Here is a 22,952-nt window from a genome sequence, read left to right as displayed (position 1 = left end):
AGTTATTATTTTGCAGAGCTATTTTTCTCTGTACTGTCAAAAATATTACAAAATCAGTGAATTACATTTCTTTGTAATCTACCCTCTTCACACTGGTACCCCTCAATAAAAACCTTCTACTTCACAATTATTTACTACTTTGGTTTGGTCAATTTTATAAAATACACTTAAAACATGGCAGTAGCAGCTTTATGCTACAGGGGTGCTTCTCTTTAGTATCGATGGGGAAGCTGATCAAGGTGATGGTTGGTTGTAACATGACAAAAATGTGCAAAAGTTCTACGGTAAAAGTATTCTTGCAAGGCCTCGCAGTTATTTAACTTAATAACTGAATAAAATTGACTTTTGTTTCATTTTAACGGAGTTTTAATTTAAAATTTAATCACTGCTGAAACAGAAAATTACAGCCATGCCTGAACGCTAAGTGCAATTAATAGTTTGAAACACATCTCAGATGTACACAATCACAAAGGCGTGTTTGAGAAGTCTGTTAGGTTTATAAAAGCAAGCCTGTATTTAATCACTCTAAATGTAAACAGACAAGAACTTCCTCTGTGCATAAATATTGCATGAATGTTAATTAAGTTCAAATAATGGTGGAAAAATACAATATTTATTACATTAGGACATCCCATGTATTAAGCTTTTGCATTTTAAACGACCCGTCTTTGATGTTTATATTTACGCGTTTAGTGTGAAGAAGCATAAATTATTCAACTTCACCCTAACTAACTACACGGATCTCATATATGGATGTGTAAGCGTTTAATGTCTCTCACGAGAGAGATTAATTAAAAATGCATTTTGTTAGACATGGAAAGTGCTGATTTGATGTGCCCTCCCTTTCAACCCGCCCCACCCTCTTTGTCCAACATCATCCCCCCTGCCTCACCCCCACACCCATCCTCACCCCCTCCCCAGTATTAATTTGATGAAACCTTGAGCAAATTCAGCACCTAAAGGTATCAAATTTGCCAATTATTTCAGGTGGTGACACAGTATTTATTTTTCCAGAGATTGCCCCAAACTACGAGTTTTATAAGAATGCAGATGTTAGGCCGCCATTCACTTACGCAACCCTCATAAGACAGGTGAGTGGGAAATAAATTAACTTTCGCCTGATTAGATTTGAATTAATTGCTCCACTTTCTCTTGGCTTTGTCACTCTCAACCGAGCCCGGCGTGATCGTTGTTTGGTGTCATTTTAGGCTATCATGGACTCTGCCGACATGCAGCTAACGCTTAACGAAATCTACAGCTGGTTCACGCGCACGTTCGCGTACTTCCGGCGCAACGCTGCAACCTGGAAGGTAATCCTGCTCTGCACTTTGCTCCCTACGAGTGCAAAACGTGAAAATGGCTTGAATTACTCCTCAGCACTTCTCCATTCTTTTTTCTTCTTATTTATTTTTCCACCACAGCGCCTTTTCTGTTTAGAAATGACAGCTGGAAGAATCATTCCCCCCGCCCCCCACGTATCGTTTTCTAATTTGGTGCAATTAATAGCGGAGGCCCGGTGTAGAGAGGAGAGGGCTTTGACGCCCTAATTATACAGCAGCCACTACATCATCAGCACCTTTTGTTAAGAGATACACCCCTCCTCCTGGTCCTGAAACCACCTTCTCTCGCGTATCACTGGTTAATTGTGAGGAAGGGTGGCTGGTTTGCCCGTTAACCAGCTCTCTGGCGCACAAATGCATAAACTGACTCCTAGAAAAGGGGTTAACTGAAGCAGGGAGGATGGGAGGGGGGCAAAAAGTGAGAATAGGCCTGTCATGGAGGAAAGCACTCTTTATTTACTTGCACAAAAGGACCCCATTTGTATGTCTGTCGCTACAACTTTATGGTCCTGTCTTGCTGCACAAAGATGGTGAAAAATGTCCGTCCCGCAGAACGCGTTTTCAGCCAGGAGTGTGTCTGCGTGCTGATAAAGGAATCCCAGCCAGAATCTTCAACGTTCCCTTTCCGTGTCATCTGTTTTTTGTTTTGTTTTTCCCCCTTCCTTTCTTTTAGCCTTTGTGGCTGCACAGAGAGGACTGGAGGGAAAAACTCCCAACAGCCGCTCATCAGCATGCAAGATGTGTTGCGGCACTAGATTTAGCAAAGTGAATTAATTTGGATTTGGGATGCAAATGAGCACACGGGTGTGTGATCGCCAATCCGAGGGGGGCACGCGTAGAGATCAGCGCCCTTTTCCAGTTTGTTAGGTACAGTAGCGCACCACGTTTTGCTGCGTAAGACTGTTTTGACAGGGTATGTCTTTTGCCGTGGAAAACATCAGAGCCTCTGCTGGTTTAAAACCGGTTTCACCTGCCGTTTCCCCCCCAAAACGAGTCCCATTGTTCCAGTGACTTTAAAAACGTCTCCAGGTGATCTATTTACATCTGCAGCCCCACGACTCCCTTTGTAAGCATTAGCAGGGTGATCAGCAATGGGCTTCTCATTTGATTAACAGAGTGAATGTGTTTTTTTTGTAAGTATTGAGAGCAAAAAGAAATGAAAGGTAGTTTAATATCACAGCTTCGTCTCATCTCAAAAGAGGGATCTGCCCCCCACCCTATCCCACTTTCCCTTTCTCTCTCTTTTCTCTCACCCAGAAGCTTATTAGTTCTAACTATATAGCATGCATAATAAAACTGCTCATTTGCTCATTAATATTAAAATTATCATATTCAGAGCCATGGGCATTAAGATCAATCAAATCATGGGATTTTCAGGTCAGATGCAAGATCTGCTTATGAGGTTTTTTTTGAATTCCTTTCTTTTGCAGAAAGAGCTGTACACACCAAGCTAAGGGGAGATGATAAATATAAGAGACAGGGATATTAAAGCCGGGGTTATTATTTGTAGGGCTTGATGCATGCTTTAATCATGCTTATGTGGTCATATAATTTTCTTTCTAGAGTTTTTTTTGTCCTTCTCGGGTTTTAATTCATGCACAAATTCTGCTGTTTTTAATTTTTAAGACGGCAAATTCAAAATGTGAAACGGAAAGAAGAATATTTGGACATCTTAGATGTCTAACCCTCTCTCCAACACACATATTGGCCTCGTCTCACACAATGATACGAGGCCTTCTGGGAGACAGTTTCTTTTTTCTTTCAGTACTGTCATCTTTAAAGCGATGTGTCCATTAAGAGCTCTGCTTTTCTGGAGCAGGAAGGGTTACTGACATCACCATTATCAAGGCCGGCATTACCACTTCTGTCACCACCATAAGCCATTCGCTATGCTGATTACCTCCTTTTAGCCTACTTACTCTGATTGATATGTACTGTGTGCAGGACTTGTAAGAGCATTCACTCTCACTCAATTTTTACTAATTAAATCAATGGTGCGTGAATGTTAAGAATTTCTTCAAAATGTAAAAAAAAAAAAAAAAATCAATTTCCAGGCCCTTTTCTTTTTTTCCCTTTTCTTCATGATGGAAAATGAATGAATATGATTTGTTTTACCTCATCCTGCCTGACCTGCGCTCGTCTTTTTCTCTCTCTGCAGAACGCCGTTCGCCACAACCTGAGTCTTCACAAGTGCTTTGTGCGCGTCGAAAACGTGAAGGGGGCGGTGTGGACGGTGGACGAGGTGGAGTACCAGAAACGCAGGTCGCAGAAGATCACAGGGTAAGGGCAGCGCCACTTACCTTCTCCCATGCAAAGGTGCTAATATTTCTTGAAGGTTTTCACACATTGCCACAGACTTTAATGTAATATGAGTGATTTTATGGGGTAGCCCAAAACATAATTGTGAAACCAAAGGAATAAAACAAGTTGAGTTTTTGTCTGAACTAACCACATTATTCCACAGTTGTTGTGTCCAAATCAGACTTCTTATGGCTCTTCCATAATGTTGTTCAATGCATGGCATATAATTGTAAATTACACAATATTGGGCATTACTCGTCTAAACATTTCTCAGTCAGCACTGGATTTTATTTCAGGGTTTCTGAGTAAATGGGTTTGATTACAATTGGACGCCACACCTTTCAGATTCTTATTTTAAGAAAGAAATTTAAAACCTTACAAAGGTTCCGACCAAATGACAAAACCCCAATTATGTCGTAGTGTTGCAGTTTATGGATATTTTCAAAACTAGAGTTTATGATATAAATGTGTGAAACTGCAAAGAAAATGTGGATTCATTTAAATAGTTTGCAAAGTTTGACAATTATATTACAGTGTGCCATTTCCCTAAAATTACGCAGCCAGGGCAAGTGAATCTCTCTGCAAGGCACTGCAAACTATGTTACAAAGACGAGGTCATTATCAACATTTACATATGAATTTGTTTTTTTGTTGTTGTTTTTATTCATCAGAAGTCCATCTCTCGTGAAGAACCTTCCCTCCAGTCTTGGCTACGGAACGGCGCTAAACGCCAGCTTACAGGTAGAACTCCACATCAGTTCCTGCATTTAGCATAAAGTGGAAGCATTATTCTTTTCTTCCCTTTTCTCTCCTTTCTCACACGCTTCCTCCACTCCTCCCTTCTTCCTTCCACCTTTAGACCCAGAAGGCCACCCTGTGGTCAAACCGAGCAGAATGTCTTCCCTCCCTCTCCCCGCTCTCCTCCCCTTTCTCCCAGTTTGTTGCAGCCACCTTAGATTGATTGTGGCATGTGCAAATGCAGGGGCATGTGCATTAATATTTATCTAAGCTGTCATAAATGATTTGGCTTCATAGTGTACGCCAGCGAGGTGCTCATGGCAAAAACTTTAAAAATTTAATCACTGTATATAACTTTAATGCGTAGCAGGCTAAAGTGTCAGGAGTTTTTATTATTTTGAGGTAAAGTTTTTGGGAGCCTTTATTTTATTATTATTATTTTATTAATACATAACCACTCCACACAAAGGCATTTGAATGGCAGTTACTGGGAGGTAATCTGCAAGCTTTCCACACATGGGAAAGATTTCTTGCAACATAATAAGAGAAGGATATTGTATTTTAGTAATTGCCATGGTAAATCATTTTATTCCCTCAGCTGTCTCTTTTTTCACTCTTCACACTGCCTCTCAGCCACTAAATACCTTCTGTCTTTGCAAGCCATTTATTCACCCAACATTTCATGTAATTATGCCTCATATGCTTCTCATATTTCTTGCTCCTTAATAGTCACACGTCCCTCATTCTTTACCTTTACCCTCACCAGCCCGTGCCCTCTTCTCTCTCTCTCTCATTCTCGTTCCTTTTTTTTCTCCGTCTCTGCAGGCTGCTCTGGCGGAGACCTCCCTGCCGTTGCTGGGGACCCCCGGCCTCATGAGCAGCGCCGCGGGGCCAATGGGCGGCAGCTGCCATGGCCTGCTTGGTGGTGACCCGTCCGGACCGACTGGCGGCAGCCCGCCCGGACTGTTGGGAGGGAGTCCGCCGGGTTTGTTGGGGATCAGCCCGCCAGGAACGCTGAGCTGCAGCCCCCCGACCATGTTGCAGTCTGCCCACGAGGAGCTCAACGGCTCACTCGACCACCTGGACACCAACGGACACAGCAGTCCTGGATATTCCCCTCCAGTACACATGTGAGTAGAGGAAAAGAAATTGCCACAACTGTTTAGTTTTGCAGTCTTAAGAATCCTCCACAGGGATGTCCATGTGCTTTTTCACATTTACTTAAGAACCACAAAGTATTTAATGAAGTTTCCTGTTTAGATTGACAGAAAGCAAAGCATGATTGGTTTCAAATTAAAGCTTGAAGAGTGCAGCATGCATTGAGGAGACTAGAAAAACTTCAGCAATAGACAAAAAAAAAAAAAAAATCAATTCACAATCTAAAAATGGAAAAGAAACATGGCTGCAAAACCTACTAGGAAGTGACCTAGCAGCCACTTGGTCCATGATAACAAAAGGAGTTCAGAGATTGTCTGTTGACAACTATTATTGATCTTTTCCACAAATTTGAACTTTTGACTGGGCGAAAACAAAAAAGGAAAAAAAAGGCATTAAGAATGCAGTTCTACGCCCTGATAAAATGAGACTAAGATTGGACTTTGTGGACTACATCCAAAATGATCTCTGTGGCAGAAAGCTGACACTGCATGTCTCTCCACTCAGAACAGTCCATCCCCCCGTATAAGGCATGGTGATGGCAGGATTATGCTGTGGGGATATTTTCCTGAGCAAGGATGGGAGATCTGGTCAGAAACAAAGTCGAATGAAGTCAAATACAAGACAATCCTGAAATAAAAGAATAAGAGCTTGCAAACCCTTGAGACTGAGCAGAGGTTCTACAAAGTATTAACCAAAGAGGGGCGCTCCGGTGGCGCATGTACTCACGGGTTCAAGTCCTGACCTATTGACCTTTGTCGAATGTCTTCCCTATCTATCATAATTCACTATCCTGTTAATGCTCTCTAGTGGTCAGATAAAGACCACTAGAGCCAAAAAATCCTTAAAAAGAAAATTTCTTACATTTGACATTGAAAGCAGTAAAGCATGTACCTTTCTTGGCTAATATGGCAGAATTAGAAACGGTTCGATGGGGAAACTTACTTCTGCAAGGAACTGCTTTTCAACCGTGTAACATTAAAAGTATCACTTCATAAAGATATGTGTAGAATAAATTGCACTGTAACCACCAAGATAAATCTCCTCTTGCCCACAGTGCTAAATATGTAAAAAAAAAAAATTAAAAAAATGTTGCGTTTAAATGCTTTGAAATTTTTTACAGCAATAAAAGCGTGCCAATTTCCACCTTACAGATCTGTAAGTGTTCTTGTTTGATAATGCAAGCTGAAGCTGCCTTTCCCACTTCCATGCGCCCACCTCCTGCTCTATGTTGCTCTAATTGTCTGACATTTAACCCCCTGAATCAGTGTCTGTTTAGTTAGCACCGACCTCGGGGCAGAGCTCAATTTCTATGCTGGATTGCATTGTGAGCAGACTTTCCTCTCTCTTTTAGTGGGATTTTATTGCCTTTGTGGTCGTACAGTTCGAGTCTATATATAGAACCTTGTGATCAAACCACTCTGTACATTTTAGCTGCTTTTTTTTTAATGGAGGACTGTTCATGTTAATATTTAGCAAGCATAGCACTAATTACTTTAATCTCCATCTCCTCTTTATGTAGCTGGGAGAGAGTGTTTGTGCTTGACTTTCAGAAACGTCCAAGCCACACACACACAGGCTACAGTTTGAAACAAACACACCAAAGATGTCCTTTTAATGCTTCTTATGTGCTGCCTATCAAAGCCTCCATTGCAACATTAGCTAACCATTTGTGTAATGGATAAAGGATGCTTCCCACTGCCATGTGAGTAAATGTATTTATGAGAAAGGAAGCGTCCATACCTTAATATATTTAGACGTGTTTACCTCTCCTGAAAGGGGGTGCTAAGTGAGGCAAATTTGCCATGCTCCTGACAGACTCCCAGTGTTTGCACTCCCTGAGGTCATTTAATTTTCAGTAACAGGACAGCGCATACTTTTTCCCCGTTCTCCTTCCCCCCTCTGCTTTCCGCGGCCTCGTCGTCTCGACACTGACACGAGTTGTTATGGGGGACGAGAGGCATCTAGCCCCAGCCCTCCCAGCCTGCCCTTTTTTCACGCAGTCCACAACAACCTTCGAAATGGAAGAAATGTGTTCTCCGGCGCTACTTTTCGCTGTACGCGCTTAAATAATAGAGCGGCTCGCAGCACTAAACTAAATAGTACATCACCTCGAAGACCTGTTTTGGGAGGAGAGTCGTCAGCACAACTGAGTCCATTCAGCAGTTAGACAAACCTCCTCTTCCCCTAAATGTCTAAAGGTTAATGATGTCTGCTTAACCACAGACCAGCTTGCCCTGGGCCATGCTGGCTGTGTGTATGTGTAAGTATGCATGTGTAATAAACTCATGTTCACCCTAAGGGGTTCTGCTTAAAAGAAGTGGTAGCTGTTATAACCATAAAGGCCTGAACTTACAATTAGAGCTTCCAACTTCTCTCATGCTCAACACAATATGTCGAGGCCCAGTTATCCCGTTTTGTCTCATGTTTTTAATTGTTTCGTGTTCACCTCTCATTGGTGTGATGAACGTCTTTCTTTTATTTCTGCCCCTTTCCTTTTCCTACCATCAACCTCCTGGACTAATGACCTTATTTGCATCCCTGGCTTTACCTCCGCCTGGTTTCCAGTGCTAATCTCCGATTGATATGAGAGCAGGCATCTCGGCGTATTTATTACGCTGCATTTCAGGCCGGCGTTTACTCCTTGAGTGACTCGATAATGGCATCCAGCCATTAGGCACTAAATGGCTCATCCACATATTTTAATAAAGCGTTGGAAAGCCGAAAGCGAATACGGCAGCTCGTAATTTCTTTCTTCTTTTTTTTTCTTTCTTGTCAAGCATCCAAACATCCTAATGAGGATTATTTTAATTCGTGAAGAATCACTCATATTTTTGATATGACTAGAATCAGGATCTTCTCGCAAAGCGAGAACGAGGGGTGTGTTCTCGTTGTGTTATCTGACGTCAAAATATTTCAATTTAAATGTGTGTGAAAATAGAAAAAGGGTTCGCTGAATTTCCCCTTCCGTGTTACGTTTTGATATTTTTCTCGTCTGCGACCACCTCCCCGCCCCCCCAATGCCCCGACCTCCCTTCCTGTAAATCCGCAGGACAGAAACAGAAATATTCATCGCTCGGCTCGAATCCTGCTAAGATCTCCTCATCCCGACCACATCAGAATATTAATTTACAGTATTTGGCTCTGGATATTAAAGTCATCTGTACCTTTTAAAAATTCTTTTCAAATTCAAAAAGGCCCCGGCGCCCTGCCTCTCCCCCCGCTGATGAAGGCGGCCCAGGAGAGACGCATCCTAACGTTGCCGCCGCCTGATAAGTCTCCCTCTCCTCTTTCCGAGTCTACGGGGATTTTCTGATGCATCCGATGTGTCAGAAATAATTAGGTTTTGTCAGATTTATCATTGTTGCACAAACCCTTCTCCCCGACTAGGGCCCCGGATCATGTTATGCCTTGTTTGTGTGTGACAGCATTATTATTCTTGTTAGCTGCCCAGCAGTTTTTTTTCTTTCCTTTTCCACCCACTCCTGTGTTGTTCTGAAGGAAAAAAGGCGCCCTGTGCTGCTTCCTGCCCAGCGCTTATTGACAGTGGCTAAAGATATTCATCCATTTAGAGTTAAAAACATGTATCATGGTGTCCGAGCGAACTGCCGGGGCTGAAGTTGATTAATGGCAGAAGCAAGCTGCTGGTTTTTCCTCTTGAGGAGCGACACGCCACAGCCTCTGCATATTAACGAGTGGCTGCGCTTTCTATTAACTAGATAAAAAAGCCTCTCCTCTGCCTTTGCTCCAGGGGGCTCAGGGATGAGAAATTCTCCATTATTTATCATGTGGCCTGTTTTCCCCCCCACCCCTTTTTTTTCATGTATTTCAACCTGGTGTCATCAGTAAACTTTTAAATGCCAAACATGTCTGGAACATCACAGCTTATCGGCCTTACAGGGGCCGTGTTTTTCATGCAATTTTCATGTGCTTACTTACAGTAGACGTGAGGCATCATGTCGAATTAGCGTCTTGCAAACAACATGGTTTTTACTTTCACCAGATAATGCGTGTCACACTTGTTTTGTTTTGTTTTTTGTTACAAGAAAATGTCAAATTGTAAATCGGGATGGGTTGGAAAGAGATTCCTACTATCAGATGATATTAGGTAAATATCTTCAATTTCGTTGTTTTTATACACGCAAAGTTTTAGACAAATGTCTTTGTTGAAGCAAAAGCAGAAAAGCTGTCTGCTTCTATGATTAGAACATTAAAAAGCGTTATAACCGTTATAGTTGTAGAGCTAACTGCATTTAGTTGTATCTTCAAAGTGTTTATAGTGGTGAATATTTCCCCTTTTTTTAGTATTCCCTTTGTATACAACAAGTTGATGTCCTGTGAGTTGGGCAATCTGGATAGGTAGCTAGCCTACGGCCATCTTGTCAACTTGAGCAAAATAGCTAAATTTGTCTTTCTTGCAAACATGGAGTACACAACAACAGATAAGGGGAAGTGGCATGTTACTCTATGCTCCATATAGACAGGAAAAACTCCACCACTCCTTCACTTTCTCGTCTGTATCATCAAAAGGCCTCCGAACCGGAGCTGAACAGACTCCAATTTTTACTCACGAAATACTAGTTGCAATTTCCTCCCTTCCTACTTTCTGTTTCACAAGATCCATGTACCTAACGGTTTATTTACCTTGGTAGCTATGGGCAATTATTATTGCCCATAATTAATTGTCATAAAGCATGTAAAATTTACTATATTAATATATTTTTCATCTGAGGAATATTGTGTATACAGCAATACGCAATATTGTTGCGTATTGTTTTGTCAATACTCCCCTTTGTTCCCGTTGGACAAATGGGATCATTTATCCAACTAGAGCAAATGATCCCATTTGCTCTAGTTGGACATTGACCTTACATAACCATTTGAGTCACAAAATCAGATTTCCATACAGGAGAGTTTGATTAGTTAGTTTAATTTATTAGTTATCAGATGAGAAATGGCATTTGGTTGCTAAGAAAAAGTTGAAAATGAAATGACCAAAACTGCAGATGCGCAAAATGACAGAATGACCTGCTCCCTAAAACCTTGGTAGACTTTAATACTGGAAACCAGCCAATGCAGCGAAAGGGAATGATATTTACCAGTTCATGGATCACCGGAATGGTTTTCCTTTAGCTTCTGAGTAAAGACTATTGCTTATCTAAGAACATTTGAAAAATCTGACATCTAGGTGCCTATGTCCTTTTCCTCACAGGCCACCTGTTCATGTGAAAGAGGAGCCGCTCATCATGGATGACGACGACTGTCCGATGTCACTCGTGACGACGGCCAATCACAGTCCGGAACTTGATGATGACCGGGAGCTGGAGGAAGGGAACCTATCGGAAGACCTGGAGTGACTAGGATACGATTTTTGGTCAATGTGTCCCACCATTCTACCGCACTGTTTCTCTTACACAGACCTCCACGGCTAGAAAACCACTCCACCGTCCAAGAACCCACATCTGACTCTCTTTCTCACCACTGGGACTATTTATTGAGCATGTATCCGGATAGAGACCAGTCCAGAGGAACTCTTTGTTGCAGACCTTTTGGATTCCCCAAACATGACAGACATGAGATGTCTGTTGTAAAAAGAAGAACAAGAAGAAAAAGAAACTCTCTGAGACCTGTTATATGTGGGGGGTGGCATGGCCACATACAGTGAAAGGATGATGGACTCATGGATGGGGGAGGAAACATGAGACAAATAAGCAAATCATGTTCTGTTGAAAGCTCGCGGCCTCCTATACTGCCAAAAAAGGAAGACGTTTTATGTTTGTGAATAACCCAACCCACAGTAGTTGTTGATGTCTAGAGACAATTGCTGGTTCAATTCAAATTGTTGCTCTGTTATCATTTGCACAGGAGTAGTCTTGGAAAATTGTGTCACTGCCTGTATGTTGCTACTATTATTAAAATCAGCATATTATTTTTAGCTTTTTTTTTTCTTTTTCTTATTTTTTTGTTTTTTCTTTTTACCATTGTTAATTTCCAGATCTGATTTATAGACACCACCAACTGTAAATGCCATCCCTCGAATCACAACTGCAGTACCAAGACTGTTTTCGCAACTGTTCTGAGAAAAAAGCAAAGAAAGAAAAAAAAAAAAACAAGGGAAAAAAAGTTGGCTTCCAGTCTGTTATGTGTTTGTGATTAAAAGTCTAAAATGAAGTTGGAGAAATAATAACAGTTTGTGTAAAAAAAAAAACAAAAAAAAAACGGCATTTACAAAAACGAATGCATTTCTGCGTAACTTTCCTCTTGCTCTTCTTACCTCGGCGTTCTAAAGCTTTGTCTACCTGCAAACAGTGACAGGCAACAGCTAAAAACCAAAGCCAAACTCTAGCAATGGCCAATAGCTTACAGGCAGAAGCCACCAAACTCCTCTTTTTGGTCTCACCTTCTGTGACTTTAAACTAGTTCAAAGAGAAGCTTTTTTTCTGTCCACAAACTACCTTGGAAAAACCTCTGGGATCGTTTCATTTAGCCCTATACAAAGATGGTCAGAGCAGAAACGAGTGTTGATTCTTTATGTGTAATTTGGGAACTCATAAAAAAAAAATGTCTACTCCGGTTACCTTCTGCCAGGCGTTCTGTCTGTGAAATAACCATAAAAGTGGACCATGACCAAAATAAAACATTTGTGTATTCAATAGAAGTGCAAAAACATCTTGATGTTGTGAAGGTTATGTTATTTTTTTTTTTTTTTGTTATGCATTACACATTGACACTCATTGTTTTTTTGTTGTTGTTGTTTTTGTATACAAACCTGTTGGATACCATTTTGTTTTAGGTGGAACCGTCCGAATGCGTTCACGTCTTTACTTCCGTGGCGGTTTTTGTTCTGAGCTGCGTCAAAACGAAAGAAAAAAAAAACAAAAACTGAAAACACTACTAACCAAACATGAAAACTATCTAGTGAAGCCAAATAAGTCATAATTTCAAGTTAATATGAAATAATGTGGCTTGGTTAGCATCGGAAAGCAAACAGTGATAGCCACTGTGGAAGGGGAAAATCTAAGGTAACCTTTTCTAGGTGAGATTTGCTTTAACTTCATCCAGCTCTCATTATGTGGGTTACGGATTTGAAACTTTGCAGGTTTATACACACAAGTGTAATCTGGAAAGGTGGTCAGCTTTTTATGATACACTTTGTACTTATAGAAGAAGAAGTTTTCCTCCTCTAAGCCTGCATTGAGTGCTGGTCATTTCGCCCCTTCACCATTTCGTACTTTTGCAGTTTCGATCGTTTCGCACCACGACTTTTTCAGGACCAAAATGGTTCCATCGCTGGTGGAAATTTTGTATCGACCATACACCGATTTGTATCCACTTTGATAACCAAAAGTTATTTTATTTAATTTACTCGTAGTCTGTTGTAAGGAAGTGAGGTTATTTGACTCCAGTGTCTACCAGCAGGAGGTTGCATTTTATGGGTCAACTGGCAAAATGCTGACACAACCACAAACAATGGGAAAAGAATGCAATTGAATCAAATTACAAGTGAGAGTTGACACTTTTTAACCATTTTATGTTCACACTTTATGGAATTTACTGAACAATAACTGAAAACAAACTCATCCATCCATGAACTTTGTTGCCACCATGTTGGTAGGCAGAGTTGCTTTAGACCTGACGGGGAGGGGGTATTTTTTTTATTTTTTACATATCTTGCAATGGTTATTTCAATTTTGGGATAAAGGATGTTCCAATCATAAAGGCAGTTCAGCAAAGTCCACTTTTTACTACATCCTAACAGTCAGGACATGTAAAAGACCCCAAACTGAGAAGTTAAGCTCTAGTTTGGCTTGGAATTCATTGTTTTATTTTTTTATCCAAATAGCAGTTTAGTTTCCATTTGATTGTCTGGAAGCCATAGTGATTGTGATGGCCTAGTGCTGAGCTTGCCTATCAAAATGGCGGTCCACGTCCGGTTCAGACGTGCCGTAGCTATGTATCGAAAAGGGGAGACAGGAGGGTTAGGAATGACGATGTGTTGGTACGAAATGGTAAAGGGGAAAAGTGACTCCCAAAGTGTTGTTGCTTTAATGGTCATTTCTGTTTTCAGTAAACCAAAGTTACACAAAATTCTGCCTCCTCTTGAACGGGATAAGCCGTAAAACTCACACTCATGCCCTGTTCGAGTCTGGCATAAAGACATACAGAGACCAGGTGGTCAGCTTTACCGTCTTTCACATACATAATGGCTTTTTAAACGAGCGACGCGTTGAGCTTCGTTCTGAACCAAAATCTTATCCGCACTGTGCGTCCGTTGCTTTTGAGTTGCCAGGGCCAGAGCTGAAAACACACACTGTACAAAAGCACTGCTTGTAGGCACATCCTCACGCACCCGAGAGCCGGTGCCGCGTCGAGAGGCCAGGAGTCACAATGCCGACTCCTGAGGGAGGGATAGAAATGACGTTCTTAATAATCTTATTCACACCAAATAAAAAGGGCGCTTCGTCTTTCATTTAAAAGGAAAAAAACAAAAAAAAGGGTTCTCCCACTTATCACCCCTCCCCACCCCAAAAAATGGCTTTCCAAAAGCTTCTACCTCTGCACAACAACTTCAGAACAACCACAACAGATTGCACGAGTTTCGAGAGCTGTCCCACTTTCCCCACTGCTTGTCTTTCATAGGATGTGGCTCAAAACCAACGTTTACATTCCCTGCGTCAGGATATACGGAGGAGTCGCATTGTGATAGGTTGTCTGCAAACATTTGTAGAATGATAATGTATAGATTACCTGTAAGGGGAATATTGTGTTTTTAAAAATGCATGTCTAAAAATCATTTGGTGGACTGGAAACAAAAAGAAATACAACAAAACTCATCGGGACGATGGCCTACGTGTTGCAATGCATAGGAGTGCATTACCTCAGAGGGATAAAACCTGTCAGCCACAGAATGCATATTACCTGTAGATTTGCATGGGTTTTGTACAAATTAAGTAAAATTTAAAAAAAAAATGTCTAAAATAGTTGCTTGCACATAATGCCAGAAAGACCTCCAGAACTGCGATCTGCTCCTCCACTAGATTTTAGGATTGTCTGGATTTTCTGGGTTGATTTTTGTCTGTATTTTGATAACTGTGCATACTTATGTAAAAAGGAAAAAAAGAAAAAAAAATGTCGGTGGACCCATGAAATTTACCAGACTTTTTTCTAAGAGGGAAAAAAAAGAGAGTTCTGTGTTTCTTTTCTGACTTACCTGAATTTTTACTGTTTCTCTCTCATTGCTCGCTAAGAATAGCAAACCTGCTTTTTCTGCATCTGCTTTGCGTAGCTGTAAGGCTTTAACCTAATGTGTGTATTTATTGCTTGTACCTCTGTGCATACTTTATGAAGCATTATGTCTGGCAGTTGAGTCATGTATCCTTTCTACTGCTATCCTTCTCTAATAATTGAGAATATGATCCCCCCCATGTATACAGTAAATTGGGACTGTAGCAAACATATGTTTATGTAATTGGTGATTTTTTTTGTTCTTATTCTCTTTTACTTTAATCGAGATTCAACAACCCTTTTTTTTTTTATACTTCTCATTCCTGTGTACTGTGTCCATATGTTAAAGGTTCCCTGACATTAGAAGGTCATGGTTGAGAATTGTAACAGACATTATTTTCTGTATTCATGGCATTTCACTGCTGAATAAAATAAAGGACCAAAACTTGGAATTTGAAAAAGCAACTGACTACCTCCAGCATCAGAGAGTAAATCATTTCCCTCTCCACTGTTGCACATTTATCTTTTATTCCGCAAAGGCACAGCCATGAAAATCTAGCGTGGCATTACACATTTAAGGTTTCAGGGGCTGCTACTTCAGAGAGATAAAAAAAAATAATAATAAAAATTCGATGTATGTGTTGCACTTTTTTTTTCTTCTTCTTCTTCTTTTCTGGCAGCTGGAGCCTTGTTTAGAGGAGCGGGACATGGTAGTGCGTTGCTCACCCCTCTGGACCTGTAATGGGTTTAGCCTGTGTGTGATTCAAGCCCACTGCTTTCATGTAGCACAAGCACGTCCCAGTGTAGAAGGAAATGCTGCTTTGAAATGGATTTGGGAGAAGTTACAAACCTAAGGAGGATTTCTATGCAGTGAATTTGGCAGAAGTAGGCACAGGCTGGTTACTTTTCGTTTATTTAGTCGCCAGAGAAAACGCCGGACTGTTTTGACTTTTCCATGGCTCCGTGGAGCGTTAAGTAACACGGCGTTCCCCCCTTCCTCACCTGTTGCTGTGCAATGCCAGTCAGTTCCTTCCTGAAAGAAGCCTTCTACACTTTCTCTTTGTTTAAAAAGAGACAATATCTAACAGTTTGGAAAATATTTTGGGTTGAAAAAGACATAAACAGGCCTAATTTATCTATTCTTTTGAAAAAGATGTTCAAAAGACTTCCTCATTTTAATTATTATTATTTAAGAAGCCAGTTTGCTTGTGAGATGTCTTGGGAACATCTCACCGGACGCATTCCTCTTGCTTCAGGCATGCAGTTTTTTTAAAAAAACAGTAGGTGTCGCTTCAGCTCAAATCTGGCGTTTTTGACTAGATGGGAGCAGAAGAAGAGTGTGTAGCGGAATTCAAGGCCCGGTCCTAAAACTCGCCCTGCACCCATAGAGGGTGTTGAGTACACCCTCCATGAAGTGTGAACTCAACCAAAGTGAACATAAATGTTCGAGTTTGCAGGTTACAAGCGTGTAAAAATTTGAGAACTGCGTGAACATCCGTGGAAACACATCAAAAACAACAAAACCAACACGGCTTGCAACTGTGACTGTGCTAAAGAGTCAACTGATGTGGTAAGTTTGTGAACGTCACAAGTCTACACTCTTCACTCCATTGGTCCATTGGACCTTACCACAGGAGCCGCGTTTCATTGGCTAATGCCCGTTCTACGTGGTGACGTGCGTGGCCGTCTCACAAACACACTTAGCTTCCCGTTAGCTAAGTACAGCATAATGGCAGAACTGATACAACTTCTACACCTTGAAGCCTGTCTGCTACACAGTCTTACGTTAGCTAAACAGATCAATATCCAATGTGTACTGTATCTGACATACACTAAAGATTTTATTTTAGCAGAAAAGGCTTTGGACTAAACTGTTACTCGTGTTAGCCACGTTAGCACCAAGTATAGCTAGTCAATCAACCATCGCTGTGTTCAGGGAAGCGCTGATTAATAATCGAGAAATAAATATCAAGCCTGGAAACTTGATATCGTAACGGACTGAATGTTATGTTTTTAACGTAATCTTTGCTCGACTTGCGGGGCGCAGGCGGTTGCCACGGTAACAGGTGTGCTTAAGCTACAAAGAGAGAGAGAGAGTAAAAAGGTACCAGTGGTTTTGAGTTGATCACCTGTTCGGGTTATTTTACCTTTGTTTACCTTTGCTGTGGCGCATTACAGCCGCTGTAGTTTCTAAACGTTGGACTAATTACCTCGTTCGTTTGTGAGTTTACCTCATTCACAACAAACATCAAATAGAACAAATATATTTCATAAAATTTTAACAAACAAATGGCTTCTACCGCGATAATTATGTGAAATTAAATTAATTATATCCCAACTTCAGAAGATTTGCCTTTACCTTTACAGAGCTCTTTGGTTCCTCCTATCAGTCTGTAGCTTCTCATATTGACGTCATCAAACCAAAGTTCAGATCTACCATAACTGACTGACACCTGCTGGCCTCAGGTTTGCAACCAGCTTGTGACTGAGAAACCAGTAACCTCCTCCCAGGTGATGACATGATATATTGTGAAAATCCGGTAGAAATGGTGCACTAATGGAGTCATGTTTACATAGAAACAACGCGCCGCGAGGCTTTGTTTGTGAGACTTGCGGTCACGTGGGTTGGTTGTGACCAACCCACGTGACCAATGGACCTTACCAAGCTCTGAGGTAATGCTGATTTGAAACTGTATTTGATCTAAATCCGATCTTTCCTATTTTTTGAAGTTCTTTTGATGTGATGCTAGAGAAATTGCCATTGACCAGAATAACAAAACTCCAGCCCTTTCCCCACCTGTTAACACACAGATGTAGAATTTATTGTTGTGGGGAAAAAAAAAACTTTCATGGTGCCGAAATTGTCTTTCTTATTAAGACAATGCAGTTTTAAAACTGAAATAGTTAAACTAGGACTAGAATGATTTGCCTGTTACTTACCCAAATGACTAAGCTTGACTAATGAACCAGTAAACTCATGTTTACTTTAAAAAGTAATACTAGACGGTGTCTTTCACATTTAAGCTTGTACAAGAATCAAAAGAAGTGCAAGTAGTTGTTATAGATTATATTGTTCCATCGAAATGGTGTATTATTTCAACACCAGTAGAAATTGTTTTAAAACTCAAGGTTGATAAAGCACAGGATCTCGTACAGGCCCAGGGTCGAGGCACAATTCGCATTATTGTGTCTGTTGGTCAGATATTTTAAATGTTTGACCATCAACGTTCTGCATCATGCAGATGGGAAAAATGTATTGCACCAGACGTGCTTCATTTTCCATCTTCAAGACAGTGGTTTCCTCTTTGGTGCTTTAAAGGGAGAATAACCCCAAACCCCACTCTTCGTCCCTACGATTGATGGATGTTGACTGGTCTGACAGGCTATGTGGCTAAATCAAGTCCAGCAGACTTACCACACCTTGCCGGTCATGGAGCAGTCGCACACTGACACACTCATTGAGATTCAAGCTGAATCCACCATGACCAATGTGTTGCCCATTAGCTTGTCTGTATGCCGAGAGCCTTCTACACGTTCCAAAGGATGCTCAGGAGGGACATTGCGGGAGTCTTTTGAATCCCATCCGCTGGTCATTTAATCATTTCACCCGATGCATGTTCTTTTTGCCTTGCCATATGATGTCCCATGAGAGGTCAGGAAACAACAGCACTTTTCATAAAGGCGCGCAGACACACTTGCCTGCCCTCCCCTCCCCTCACCCCGCTCCGCCCCGATGACAGTCTTAGACATCAACTGTGGCAAGCTCCTGTTATCTCCTCAGCAAATGGTGTTCCAGAGCATTAGTTAACTCGCAAGGCGCTTGTCTTCCATGCTGTTTATGCACTTGGAAGTGTTTGTGAATTCAAGTGAGGCGTTGCATACGAAGCGCAACAAGGGCCGCTGTGTACTGCACAACATCAGAGGGAGCTCCAACATTAAAGTGGGCAGCGCAGCCTTCTATAGACCCTTCTTTCAAAGGCCATGAAATAATAATGGGTTGTGGTTAGAGAGGTATCCGTGAGTCACACTGGTTGCTTTTCATAAAGTGGAGTTATTTACAGTGCGATGAATAAAAGAAAGGGTAGCTGGTGGTGCAAGCCTTTTCCACATGAATGGTGGGGAGGAATAAGTCTCCTCTAATACAGAGTGGCAAGGCATGGACGTGTACTCTAATAAGTGAAGAAACAAACAGCTGTTTTGCGGGAGATTCAGACAATTATTGGAGGCTTGTTTATGCTGTTTTGATTAGGTTTAGCTACACTTCAAGGATTTCATTTGCTTTTGATTTAGAGAGTAGAGCAGACCTGTGATACAGGGGGCCTTTTTGAAGATAAAATGGCCGAGATTATAACGGTACTCAACAGCATTTCGATATATTGATTAAATATTTTACTTAAGACTCACGTTGTTTGTTGCCAAAAAGCTCCATCAGACCAAAGACCAGTTAAAGAGTAGAGCAATTTCCTACCAATTGTGTTTCTGATAGTGAGACAGAAAAACCTTTTCTTCAGGTAACTCATCAGTTTAGGTAGTTCTACCCAGTCTTTGCTGGAGTCCTCCAACACAAAGCTCCTGTTAATACACGATGCGTTCAAAGATGCTTTACCAGTCTAGAGGGAACTGATTTGAATTTAGTTTGAGGAACTTACACACCGATGTGGCTTAAATCTCAGCACATTGCTCCACTGTCTCACAACCTCCTTGTCTAAATGAGACTCTGTATCCAGGCATCATTTGTCTCATCTCCAGCATCGACCAATTAGATCAATTTATGAGCCGTGCCCTTGTGGGGCCGGCTGGTAAATATCTCTAGTTTCAGCTTATTGATTAAGAGAGTAGACCGTCTCGGTCACTTTCTTTTCCTCCAAAGCCCTTCTGACCCGACGATGCGTGTCGGCTGCCTGGAAAGACCCAGGGCCCCCGGGCAGCAAAAATTGCCTGCTAAATAGTCCGAGGCAATGGCAACGCTAATTGAGATCATCATTATTATAATTGCGGGCCCTGAAAAGCACGTCTTAACTAATTTGCATTGCTCTCAAGTTGATATTGGACCCGGTGCAAAAATAATTGCATGGCTCAGAGGCATGACGTTTGGTTCGGTGGTGGGCAAAAGGGGGACACTCGAGCCCCTTTCCTCCCCCAAACCCAGCTTTCACAGGCGAGAAGCTGGTCCTGAAGTGACACCGGATTCAGTCAGATGTTTGGTTCTCATGTCATTTAAAAAAAATTTTTTAAAGTGAGTTACCCAGTTGTTTTTCTTTAGATAATATTCTGACAAATCAAAACCAAATTGCTTTTTTTTTTCTAATATTTGACCAAGTAATTTTTTATTTTATTTTATTTTCTAGGACATTTTGTGTTATGCTTAACTCTGAGTTGGTTATGAAGTTAAACATAATGTCGAGCTTTTTCCATAATTTTGTGACATCATAGCACAAACTTCAGTTGGATCTTATGTGATAAATCAACACAGGGTCGTAGCACATGAATTTGAGATAAAGGGAAATAATTCATCATAACTGACAACTAAGCATTCCTCTGATACCCCTAAACAAATACAGCGCGACCAGTTGACTCCAAAAGTCACACAATCCATTTGGTTACCTACTCCAATATTGGTGTGGGGTTGCAAAGTCAGGAAAGCTGATCAAAGTTAACGGATAAGGACGATTAGAGCTAAAAAAGTATTCTTTTCCATCCAAACTTTGGTTGGTCTGTCACGCAAAATCCCATCAAAACACTCTGAAGTTTGTGATCGTAATGTGACCAAATGTGAAAAACTTCAAGTATTGTGAGCATTTTGGTAAAAGAATCCCTCAACACTGCATCAGAGAAGCCCTAACTCAAAGGTGGCATCACACAGACGCAGTGCCCAGGCACCAACGTTGTGCCTGCCAGAGAGAAATCTATGTTTCCCAGACTGAAACAAGGGATTAACCCAACAAAATGGTGAGAAAATGCTGAGATTCCTGAATTTTTGCCTGCGGCATCATCAGCCACCCCTCCGCGTACACACACACATCCCATCAGGTTTCTTTCCCCCTCTGCAATCCCCCTCATGGAAATTAATGCTTGATAACAGCTCTAATGAATAAAATACATGTAGCGCGATGCAACCCATTGTTTGTTTGTTTTATGCCTTCATAACAACAACAATAACAACCCTTGAGGGGAGATTATGTAAATCCTCTTAGAAATATCCCACGTTGCTTTTGTCAGAGGTTTCCCCGCATTTAAAAGCATTCCATTACTGTTTTGTCTTATTAGTTGGGGAAAAATAAACACTTGGAGGTGTGCAACGGTGGAGAGGTTACGTTGAGGGTGTAAAAAAAAAAAAAAAAAAATGACAACTTAATCATTAATCTGCTCTTAATCAACAATTCATAATGGAATTTATAATGGAGTGATTTCAATTATCTACCTCCACTGGAAGCAGCGTCGGTTCCCAAATTAAATTGGGACGATGCGTTTGAATGTCTTTGTCTAAATTTCACTGTTTAAGGTGTTGGATTTAAAAGTTGTTTGTGGCTTGGAGTTAAAAAAAAAAAAAATATATATATATATATATATATATATATATATATATATATATATATATATATATATATATATATATAAATAAAGAACATTAAGGATGAATGGTGGGTTAAATCACTTACTGAAGATTTTTAATGACATTTCGGTGTTCCTTGTATAATTACTCTTCATCTGAGACGGGCCGTAATGCTGTTGGACAGTTGCGGTTCAGGCTCGCTAGCTCGCTTCATTAGCGTGTCATTCCTATTTCACATCAGAGGCTTTAATTGTAATGCTGAATATGCACAGCTCTCCGCCGAAGCCTAATCAAAAAGGACCCACTTGTATTATTAATATCAGAAATCAGCCCGCTTGCTATTTTTTTTTTTTTTTTTATATAAATAAAAGAATACAGACGCATAAATCAGCTGTCATTTATTAGCATGGCCCTGGCATATCCGCTAGACATGCGAGCAGATCGACCCCACCCCTACCCCCGTTCTTTCCTGCATCACTCATCAAGATTTAAAAAAGAATAAAAGACAGAGAGGAGAGGAAAGGAGTGGGGGGCGGGGGATGCATTAAATATACATGCTAATTCGGATGTGAAGTAATCAGATTACATCGCAGGTGACACCTGGTGCAAAAAAAACAACAACAACAAAAAATGTGGACAGGTGGCAGTTGCAAGGAGACGAAAAGACAGAAGGATGAGAGCGTACGGTAGAAAAAAGGAAAAAAAAGATCATCATTCAAAAGCAAATGCCATGAGAGAAAATGACTGTTCCACAGAACAGGCAGGATGGCAGCCCCGCACAGGTTGTGCTGACCAGACAGAAAATAACAGCTGTGTTTTGAATCCTGCTGCACCGGTCAGAAGTCAAACTGCTGCGAACCCCGAATCCACATCTGTGGAAGCGTTTAGTGCTGATGCAGACATCACCCGGAGAACCTCGACCGAGTACCCGCTCTGTCTCCGACGTGTGATTAGCTCGGGGGACGTTTACCCCCGTGGAGTTTTATTCTTCCAGAAAAAGTACCCACTTTTTTTAGTGCCTAATTCTTCTCATCCAGATTATGTAAAGAATTTGGTTAAAGAGTACAAAACCGCCCTCGTGCGTGCTGTGTCGTCGCGGCCCCCCGAAGGCCCCGCGAATGTGAAAACGTGCATTGTCCAACGGCGGATTTAATGTAAACGTTTCCATCCTGTCTTTCGCCGGCCACAGCCAGAGGCAGACAATAAAAGGTTTGCCTGGAGAAAACATTGTCACGTTGAATTTCCTGAGACAAGAAAACTTATGACAGCTTCAGGTGGATGAGACGGACATAAATTGTTAATTAGACATTAATAGGGAGACAGACATTAATTAGGTATTAATGTGGAGACTCCTGGAACAGTCCTCCCCTCTCCCAGTCACGTCCTTCCTCCTGGTTTCTAACTATAGCTCTGGCCGCCCTCCGCCCACTGGATGTTTTCTCACATCCATGTGTGCAGAAATATCACCGCCTTGCAAAAGGCTTTCGTAGCCCTTGAACTCGTTCATGTTTGGTCGCTTTACAACCATGAAATTCTCTGTATCTTACAGTGATTATCTGAAAGACAGCAGCAGAGAGTAGTGCACATAATGGAATGCGAGTGTTCCATAATTCACACGTCTAGACTAAAGGAAATTTTAG

General features: G+C 41.2%; 1 protein-coding gene across 9 annotated transcripts in view; it reads left to right on the top strand.

Annotated features, from left to right (window-relative positions):
* The window catches only part of foxp2 (forkhead box P2), a 118,150-nt gene extending 102,926 nt beyond the window's left edge, over positions 1-15,224 (top strand). For 7 of the 9 annotated variants that reach the window (XM_032589150.1, XM_032589157.1, XM_032589156.1 and 4 more), the window contains 6 exons: positions 988-1,091; positions 1,209-1,310; positions 3,499-3,620; positions 4,313-4,382; positions 5,205-5,509; positions 10,747-10,891. In XM_032589150.1, coding sequence (XP_032445041.1) covers positions 988-1,091; positions 1,209-1,310; positions 3,499-3,620; positions 4,313-4,382; positions 5,205-5,509; positions 10,747-10,891 — 848 coding nt within the window. Of the gene's footprint in view, positions 1-987; positions 1,092-1,208; positions 1,311-3,498; positions 3,621-4,312; positions 4,383-5,204; positions 5,510-10,746 lie in introns of all 9 variants that reach the window. The other 2 variants (XM_032589151.1, XM_032589155.1) reach the window with 2 other exon arrangements.
* The last annotated feature ends 7,728 nt before the right edge of the window (positions 15,225-22,952 follow it).

The sequence above is a fragment of the Xiphophorus hellerii genome, chromosome 17, assembly GCF_003331165.1.
Source record: "Xiphophorus hellerii strain 12219 chromosome 17, Xiphophorus_hellerii-4.1, whole genome shotgun sequence".
Taxonomy (NCBI): Eukaryota; Metazoa; Chordata; class Actinopteri; order Cyprinodontiformes; family Poeciliidae; genus Xiphophorus; species Xiphophorus hellerii.
The sequence above is the reverse complement of the archived record's forward strand: the minus strand, read 5'-3'. Positions and strand labels throughout refer to the sequence as shown.